A 9,361-nucleotide genomic window follows, 5' to 3' on the forward strand; every position below is an offset into this window, starting at 1 on the left:
TTGGATCCAGAGATACAAATCGTAATTTAGTTTAGCCTGGTTCACATTAAGCCTGGTTGAGCCATCATAAGTTGAATACTTGAAGGTTTTTAGATAAACTTGAACTCAATTGTTGCTTGCTTTGCCTGCATCCTATCTTCTGGTGTATCCTCGCCCCACAGTGTAGTGTTTTGGTTTTGTCCTCAATTAGATTTCTTAGAGTTGTACAATGTCTAAGCAAAGAGTTTTGAATTTGGGTAATAACTACTGCCACTGCAGGAGCTATTGATTTATGCTGCCGTCCAGGCATGTGTGAGTGTTTGTGTAACGCAAGTGTGTACGTGTGGTGTATGTGTCTCTGTGTGTGTTTGTGTGTGTTGAAAGGACCATTGCTGAGGCCAGCCGAGCAAGCAGTCTGCAGCCATGAACCTTAACACACTAGTCTGGAGTGAAGTAGCCTCTCTTTGGGCACAGTGCCAGTGCAGTGAAGGAAAATACCTCTCCAGCTCCTCTGCATTGATCTGCAACTGGGCCACGTCCGTTCATACCGCCCTACATCACAAACAGCCCTTTTCTTCCATAAGACATCTGACTATATTCCCTTAAACAAAATGAATCGTCCATAGCGGGCAAAGATGAATGAAAAACTCCTGATTTTCTTCAAAAAGCGATGGTAAAGTCAGTGTTAGGAATATAGTGCCGAAAAAGCACTTGTGCCTCATGTAAAAGTGCATTCATAACCTCGTCAATACATGTATTGACGGTTTGTATTGATTGGATGTGACCTTTTTTAAAAATGCTGTTGATGTGTTCATGTAAATTACAGGGGTCAATGTTTATCTTTCAGACAGATAAGTAGTCATCCTCCTCTTAGGAACTTCTGTTTCGGACATATACACGTGTACGGACATGTTTGATCTTCGCCTTCACGACCGTACAACTTGACACAGTTTTTAATCAAATGAACAAAAGCCAATCAATTTTGTGACTCTCTATTGTTGTACCACGAGATATTTAAGGGCGTTTGTACAGTACGAGACATGTGAGTCACTCATCCTTCCACATGAGGCTGTGGTCAAGTGTTTCTATTGATTTTATCGCTGATGGTTGTGAAACGTTTATCAGGTGATAAAAGTCAAAGTTGCACCTGCAGCAGTAGATTTCTTTCTTCGTCTATCATCAGAAATGATGCGTGCGCTGATAAAAGGCCGCCTGTAGGGAAGCACATTCTAAATGTGGACAAAACTGAAACTCTGGTTAATGCTCCTTATGATAAGGTTCCAGGGTTGAGTCAGTACTTGGGTGACTTAGGTCAGTCTGTCAAACTGAGCCTGAGAAACCTGGGTGTTGTATTTGACAAAGACATTCATCTGGTTCAACACTGCAGAAAACTGACCAGAAACTGTTTCCTTCAACTAAGAAAAATCTCTAAACTTAGGAAAATGTTGTGACAGCATGATCTGGATCTTATAATCCATGCGTTTGTGTCTTCTTGCCTGGACTATTGCAACAGTTTGTTTTCATGTCTTAACAAGGAGGAGCTTCCTCACCTCCGGTAATACAAAACTCTTCAGCTAGTATTCTGACCCGCTCTAGTAGAAGAACTCACATTTCCCTGATCCTTAAAACTCTTCACTGGCTGCCAGTTTCTTTCAGGATCAACTTTAAAATTCTGGTTCTTACTTTCAGAACTATTCATGGTCAGGCTCCTCCTTACATCAGTGATCTGATCCAGCCTTACACCCCAGCTCGGGCGCTGAGGTCTGTGGATCAGAATCTACTGATGGTTCCACGCACACGGTTCAGGACCAGAGGAGAGAAATCCTTCCAGACTGTTGCTCCTAAGCTTTGGAACGATCTTCCTCTCTCTTTGATGATCTACTGACTCCTTTAAGAAACATCTTAAGATGTTTTTATTTATTCAGGCTTTTCCTTGATTTTCTGGAACTCCTGTTGTGTTATCAGTTTTATCTTGACCTTTAAAGTATATACTTTATTGAATATTGTTTTGATTGTTTAAGCGCTTCGTGACCCTGGTCTGGAAAAGCGCTATATAAATAAAAATTACTTACTTACTTACTTACTATCATCATCATCTTTTTCCTAAATAAATGTTTTGTTGATGGTCTCAAACATGTGACCAAAAAGATCAAAAACAGAATAAATCCATAAAAGGCCAAAAATTATTTTCCACAGAACTGTATACGGAAAGGTGTTTGATTCAAAGTGTATAGTTGTGTAATACACAAATATATATACTGTATATATACATACAAATGTACTGTTAATATTGAGGACAAGATGAAAACCAATACGTAATGCTTGGCACGGACCTCAGTGAGCTTCTGGGCTCCTTTTCAAACCCACATTTATTTTTCTCACACCTTCAGGCCTCATTTATTAATATTCACTCCTATGGGATGGAAGAATTCTGGCTTGAATGTTGTCATCATAGCTTATAATTTGATTCAATATACAGCCCATATAAGCGCGAAGGATGGCTATTAGTCTTATGTTACCTATCCTCCTATACAAACATCACAAAAGGCAGCAGGAGTGTTTCACTCATGCTTTATTGAATCATGGAAAAGAGGGAAAAAAGCCGTCGCTCTGCTCCTTCCATTAGGAGCTCATTACGGCAAAGCTGCCATTACCAGTCAGTCTTCTGTGTTTCTGTGAAAGCGGATGACCTAAGACTTCAGCTCAGAGCACACAGGGGGTGAAGCCAGGGTTACCTAACAGTCCGCACACATGGTTCTTTGGTCAACTTTCACTCAAATCAGGTCAGGATTTGCTCGCTACCTTTCAAAACTGACCAACTCAGCAATATAGAGATTGGGAGATTGTACAACAAAATCCATTCTTTTTTCCTCACCCCCAATGTTTGGCTTTCTTAAACACGATTGGCTCATTTTGTGTTACTTTTGAACCGATCACCGATCTGAGTGTTCCAATCCTTAGAGGTTTGGCTTTCCTCCCTAACAGCTTTAAGCTTCCGCTGGGATTTGAGCCAGTCTTTCTACGAAACAAGGCCCAATTTTTTTTAACAAGCCATTGACATTCTGCAAGACAAATATGACCTTCGTCACAAATGTTTTAGCCTTATCCTTGTGTTCTGACCCTTTTCTTAGAAATGCGGAATCTTTTCGACCCTCAGAACAAGATTCCCTTAGTCTGACACATAGTTTAAATATTTAAATTCATGTCACAGAGAATGTTTTACTGTTAAAATTCCCAAATTGTTATATGAGAAATAAAGCTATTTAATGTGAGATTTGCTATACAAAATAATTATTTAAATCTTCAGAACATACAAAAAAAAAAAAAACGGGTTACGGGCCGGTACATTTAGGGGCACAATTGTCTGACTCTCCAGTAAGAGGACACCATCACATGCAAAATGTTGTGCCGTGTTTGATGAAATGTGATGTTTTCTGCGTCTCATGGTCAACATTTTAAAGTGTACATTATTTCAGAAGATTGATCAGTCCGTGCGACTGTGGAGCTACTTTCCCTTCCATTTTAACTGCACTGCACACTTTAAACTCTGCACTTGAAGCCAGAGTATTTAAAAAGGATACTTTCAGAATGGTTATCACTAATAATACGTGTTGCGATGTCTGTTTTTCAACTTCTCTTATGAGCTTAAAGCAGAACATTCGTACTTAAAGTTTTATACAAATCCACAAGTTCGTGTTTAGCCCCGAATATGTCGGTCTAGAGAGCAAAGTACTTTAAGAGTGGAGGGGGGTGTGGGGGGTCATGTATTCGTTCTCCTGCAGCTCCACGTGTTGCCACTCGGGGATGGTCCGGATTCCGCTCTCTGATTGGACACACCTTTCTGTCCATCCGAGCCCTTGAGAGGGGCGGGACCGAACGTCACTCATTGGCCCAGAATGAGTGAGTTTTGGGGCTTTTCTCGGCGGGTTCGAGTTGCAAGGTCTGGTGATATAAATAGAGCAGGATGGAGGCGAGAGGCGACAGTGTGGAAAGATGCTGCAACAAGCGCTCCGAGTGTCCGGCAGAAGCGCCTCTCCTCTGCTCAAGCGGATGGAGAAGTGGCTCGAGAGCGCAGCGAGGGGCCCCGAGGGGACCGTCCTCAGGACCATGGACCAGATGCCTGGACCTTCAATGGTCCGCTTCGCCTGGGACTTGTTCGTCAGAGGAGGGATGTCCAACCTCCATCAGCTGCAGGTCAGTTGTCACCGGAGCTTCAGGCAGGTTGATCGCAGCAGGGGGTCCCCGATTATTATTTTTTTTAAATTTTAACGTAAACTAACGTCGTTTTTGTTACTTATCTGACATATTTGGTTACAATCTTCTGAAGATCAGAGTAAACATGTAAAACGGATGTGAAAGCATATAATCAGTTTTATTTATGACTTTTGTTCCATGTTAATTCATATTTTTGGGGGGGTCTTTCCCTTTTTTTATTCTAGTATTTCTTGTCCAAGGAATAAGGACACTGGACATAAAGTACAAAAATATAAACATAGCACAGAAGCTTTTATTCACCAAATAGTCACTGATGGCCTGAAATCATGTCAAATTGTGCAGGTGCATCTGATGCTGTGTTCATGTCACATTTAGATTGTTTCTTTTTGTTATAGATGAATGGCCTGCAGAAGTACGGCCCCATGTGGAAAGCGAGGTTCGGTTCGATCCTGACGGTCCATGTGGCGAATCCAGCTCTTATCGAGCAGGTCATGAGACAGGAAGGTCAACACCCTATGCGCTCAGACAGTTCCTCCTGGAAGGACTACAGGAAGCTCAGAGGGCAGCACTATGGACTCCTGACATCGTAAGGTCATATTTATTACAGAATAATTAATCAGAAGCTTCTGAGTCTGAGTCCATTTCATCTTGATCCAAGACGTGTGCACAGTTGGCCTGAAAAGTGTGATTGATGTGTACAGTGAGGGAGAGGAGTGGCAGGCTGTGCGAAGTCTCTTGGGGAAGCACATGCTGCGGCCCAAGGCCGTGGAAGCCTACGATCAAACCCTGAATGCTGTGGTCACCGATCTCATAAGCAAACTCCGCCTCTGCAGAACACCTGAAGGCCTCATCACGGACATTTCCAATGAGTTCTACTACTTTGGCCTGGAGGGTGAGTTTCAGCTAGAGTCGAGGGGAGTCGTGGATCGCACTCTGGATAAGTTTGGTTATCAGAATCAGATTTTAGTCAGACAGTAAAAATGAAAAAATGAATACCTGCTAGACCTACAAAAGAAATGTACCTCCAACTCCAACGTAATGTAGCATTGATAAACTTTTGTCTTATCTTAAACCTACAAATGTGAACTTTAATAACTTCAGTAACCTAATGATGGTTACAAACAGCAGATAACTGTCAGATACATATGTACAGCAAGAATACGGGCCAAGAGTTAAATGAGTCCCATAAGTCACACATTTCCCAGGTGTGCAGCAACATATAGCTAACTTTTCTTCCAAACCAAGCTGATCCACAACTTCCATCATTCCTTGTTGTCCATACTTGAGCTGTCTATGTGAGTTTTAACAATATTTCTTGCTTTGTCTCCTCCACAGGTATTTCTTCAGTGCTCTTTGAATCAAGACTTGGTTGTCTGGATCCCGTTGTTCCTGAGGAAACAAAGAATTTCATCAATTCCATCAACAACATGTTTAGAATGACGCTTCCGACGATGGGGATGCCCCGATGGATGCATCAGCTCTTCCCGAAACCCTGGAACCAATTCTGCAAGAGCTGGGACTACATATTTAACTTTGGTATGTGTTTGTGTATTACGTTTTCTCCCTCTTCACCTTTTTATGTATTACTTTCACAGTCAATTTGTTACATTTTCAAGCTAATTCCATACCTTGAATGTGTCAATCTCAAGGGCGGGGGGGCCGATATTACATGTGTCCAGCAAACACTTAAGTTACTGTAAAGGGCTTATCAGAAAGTAAGAAGTGTGCGTGAATGAAGTTGTGTTTTGTGTTTGTAAAAGAGTAATTGTCCATTAAAGTGCCCAAAAGTATGACCATGGCTTGGTTGAGTGAACTTTTTCTACCTTTAACTGCGTGTATAATCAGCACTGCTGGAGTATTGATTCCATATCTTCTCTACATCTGCAGCAAAGGTCCATATTGACCAACGTCTAACCGAGGAAGCAGAGAAAATGGATCGTGGCGAGGAAGTGCAGGGCCGCTATCTCACCTACTTCCTGTCAAAGACGGAGCTGCCAATGAAGACGGTGTACAGCAATGTCACGGAACTGCTGCTGGCAGGAGTTGACACTGTGAGCTTCCAGCATCCGCTTGCTACCATCAAACTTCAGCCCATAAATGAATGATTTTATTTTCTACCGTCAGATATCCAGCACAATGTCCTGGTCGTTGTATGAGCTCTCCCGCCACGCCGAGCTCCAGGCGTCAATCCGAGAAGAAGTTTTAAACGTGTTAGATGGTCGACGTATTCCCAACGCTGCAGATGTTACACAAATGCCTCTGCTCAAGGCCACTGTCAAAGAAGTACTGAGGTGAGGATTTCATGCATACGCTGTCTAGATCATTCTGTGAATAGCAGATGCACTAAACATAGTTTTCTCCAGATTGTATCCCGTCATTCCTGCGAACGGAAGAGTTAACACGGAAAGAGACATCCAGGTCGGAGACTACCTTTTACCTAAAAATGTAAGTCACAGTAGATGGTGAAGTTACTCCCGCGGCCTTCTGAAGTGTAATTTACATACAATTAAAAAACACAGGCCTGACTGTAACATCTCTCCTCCCAGACCATGATTACTCTCTGCCAATTTGCAACATCACGAGATCCTGCAGTGTTTCCAAATCCAGACCAGTTCCAGCCACAGCGCTGGCTAAATAAGGACCAGACGCATCACCCCTACGCCTCTCTTCCCTTTGGAGTGGGAAAACGCAGCTGCATTGGGCGACGCATTGCAGAGCTAGAGCTCTACCTCTGTCTCGCCAGGGTGAGTACTGAGTACTGAGTACACTCTGCCACTCCCGTTAGTTGCTTTAACTTTTGGAGATTTACTTGTTTTAGTCATGGTTCAGTATATTAGTCGTAGGCGTCCCAATGTCGCTGAAAATCAGTTTTCAAGGGAAACAAATTCACTATTGTGTCTTCTTTTTTTTTTATCCTAAAAAACTCTTATTTCAATAAATCAATATTCCTTCTTCGTTTTCCTTGTCATTGTGCAACACCCTTTCAGGGTCGCATGCATCACGCTTATGCATATATGACCATCAGTATTCATCCATGACCTAGACACATCTTTTGATGACGTCGTCGATGTTGAGCTGTTACTGCGAGTCACACTTTACTATCAAATTTATTAGAAAGTGTCCAGGGATGACAGTGTTTAGTGCAGATCTAGGGTCAGTGATACTTACTACATCAACACCAACTAGATAATAATCTGCATGAATCTTTAATGAAGCTCTTGTTTTGATTCTGTTTTCAGAAAATATATGTTAGGTCAGTATAATAAAGGTTATAAATAAAGGAACTCAGACATAAATGTAGTTTTGAAAGCATTTCTAGTGTGTCAAACAGTGCACTCAAATAAAGAATATCAGGATGACTTTCATAAGTATTCCTTTAACGTTGTCATCTCTTTGCTCTTTTTCTAGATTCTTATCGAGTTTGACGTCAGGCCAGATCCCGTTGGAGTTAATGTGAAACCCATGACAAGAACAGTTCTAGTTCCTAATAATGTCATTAACCTGCAATTTATTGAACGCTGACCCACTTTTCCGGTCCTGATTCAATCAACGCAAGCCCTTCTACCAACCAGGAAACATCGGAACTGTGATACTCACTGGATTATGTCCAAACATAATTCTGGCCGGGGGGGGGGGGGGGGATTGGGGTCCAACAGGCTCAAAAGCCTTCTTGTATTGTTTGTCGTGGCTGCAGGTGACACAACATGAGGATATAGAAACACTCAAAATCCTGCGTCTACACATGTATTGCTTATTTGCACAACAAGGAGCAGAAAGACTCTTTTAGTTATATTCTAGCAATTGTTTTTTTGAAGAGATTTAAGTGCAACTGGGCCAAATATTCAAAATACTTTTGTGATCGCGCGACATATTCTTGGTGTGAGAAAGAGAATCTTGTTAATGATTCATGACTTTGGAAAAGGCTGACTAATTACGTTTATTAAGCCTTGCTTGAATCTTTTTTTTACTTTTGTAGCATCACAATAAATATGTAAGTATGATTATTAGTAATCCTATTTTTAATGTTTTAAGAAAAACCCAGTTTAAAAAGTATTTTGATAACAAAACCTTTGGAAACTAAAGGCCAGTTTTCTAACAGAAATACCTTTTTACATCTCTTATTTTTCTGCACTGTACGCCAGGTTTTTATAAAATATGTTAATGTAACACTTTATGTCATCATTTCTATGTTCAAGGGTTGTTGTAATCTTGTGTATTCTAACCTAATAAAAAAGGATGTCTTTTAATGGTCTCAGTTGTCACTTGCATCATGTGATATCATGTGAAAAATCGTCAAATTAATAACAAATAAATCTAATTCTGAGATCATGGTCCTCAGTTAGATCTATCGTGGTAAAGAAAGAGCTGAGCCGAAAGACCTTTCATTGTCCCGGTCCATCTATGGTCCTACTCTCATTTATGGTCAACATTTTTAATAATATCCCTCCCTCTGGAGGTGTGCCAGCCATGTCTAAGTGGGGAGAGCGATCAAGGCAGACTCAGGAAACCTTGGAGGGACTATGTCTCCTGCTAGACTGTTTGTGTAAGTATGCTTGTGTGGTATCATTGTGTACCAAGTCACTGCCAATCCTCCTACTCCGGGCTTACATCTTAAGCCTTCTCTCCTGCTCCATAACCAGCAAGAGTCTCCCCCCATCCTAAAAGTCGATGTCTTTCTCTCCTTCCCCGTTATAACATGGGCTGTGATTCCTTTACAATAAACCTTGACTGAAAGTGCCATGTCTGCCATCCTACACCCTGCAGTGACCATGAATACCACACTCTTTCTTTTAAAGTCCTGTTACCACCTTTGCTCCCATGTGACCGTAAGTTGGATGAGGGTTTTCTTCTGCTCATTCTGACCACAGTACTACAGCTGGTATCAGGGTTGTCTGAAGAATCTAGCGGAACCCTCAGCATTTCTTCCAGGTAGATGTTCATTTCACATGGTTGGGGATTGCGTGGTTCTTCTCCTGGGCCCCACTTGTGCAAGTTGTGGTTGGTAGTGAATTAGACACTGATCTCAGCAGAAAAGAAATGGGAAAAGGGTCCAGTCCGTGCAGGTGATGTTCCTCTTGGTAATGTCCCATTTGATCAGAGTTCCTTAATGAGTTAGATCCATGGCCCTTGACCTTCTCCTGATTCTGTACTGTCCTGAATCATGCTC

General features: G+C 41.7%; 1 protein-coding gene across 1 annotated transcript; it reads left to right on the forward strand.

Moving 5' to 3' along the window:
- Nucleotides 1-3,972: 3,972 nt before the first annotated feature.
- cyp27b1 (cytochrome P450, family 27, subfamily B, polypeptide 1) lies at nucleotides 3,973-8,423 on the forward strand. The gene is made up of 9 exons (XM_087800422.1): nucleotides 3,973-4,173; nucleotides 4,590-4,780; nucleotides 4,896-5,086; nucleotides 5,530-5,730; nucleotides 6,082-6,245; nucleotides 6,319-6,485; nucleotides 6,558-6,639; nucleotides 6,741-6,938; nucleotides 7,603-8,423. Exons 1-9 carry the CDS (start codon nucleotides 3,973-3,975, stop codon nucleotides 7,714-7,716), a joined length of 1,509 nt encoding a protein of 502 aa, XP_087656548.1. The 3' UTR covers nucleotides 7,717-8,423.
- The last annotated feature ends 938 nt before the right edge of the window (nucleotides 8,424-9,361 follow it).

This window comes from Callionymus lyra, chromosome 10 (assembly GCF_982586985.1).
Source record: "Callionymus lyra chromosome 10, fCalLyr1.hap1.1, whole genome shotgun sequence".
NCBI lineage: Eukaryota > Metazoa > Chordata > Actinopteri > Syngnathiformes > Callionymidae > Callionymus > Callionymus lyra.

Coding starts and splice junctions, on each gene's coding strand:
- cyp27b1 (XM_087800422.1), top strand. CDS start 3,973: ATGCTGCAACAAGCGCTCCGAGTGTCCGGCAGAAGCGCCTCTCCTCTG. Junction 4,174..4,589: donor CCAACCTCCATCAGCTGCAG/GTCAGTTGTCAC, acceptor TTTTTGTTATAG/ATGAATGGCCTGCAGAAGTA. Junction 6,246..6,318: donor TGCTGGCAGGAGTTGACACT/GTGAGCTTCCAG, acceptor TTCTACCGTCAG/ATATCCAGCACAATGTCCTG.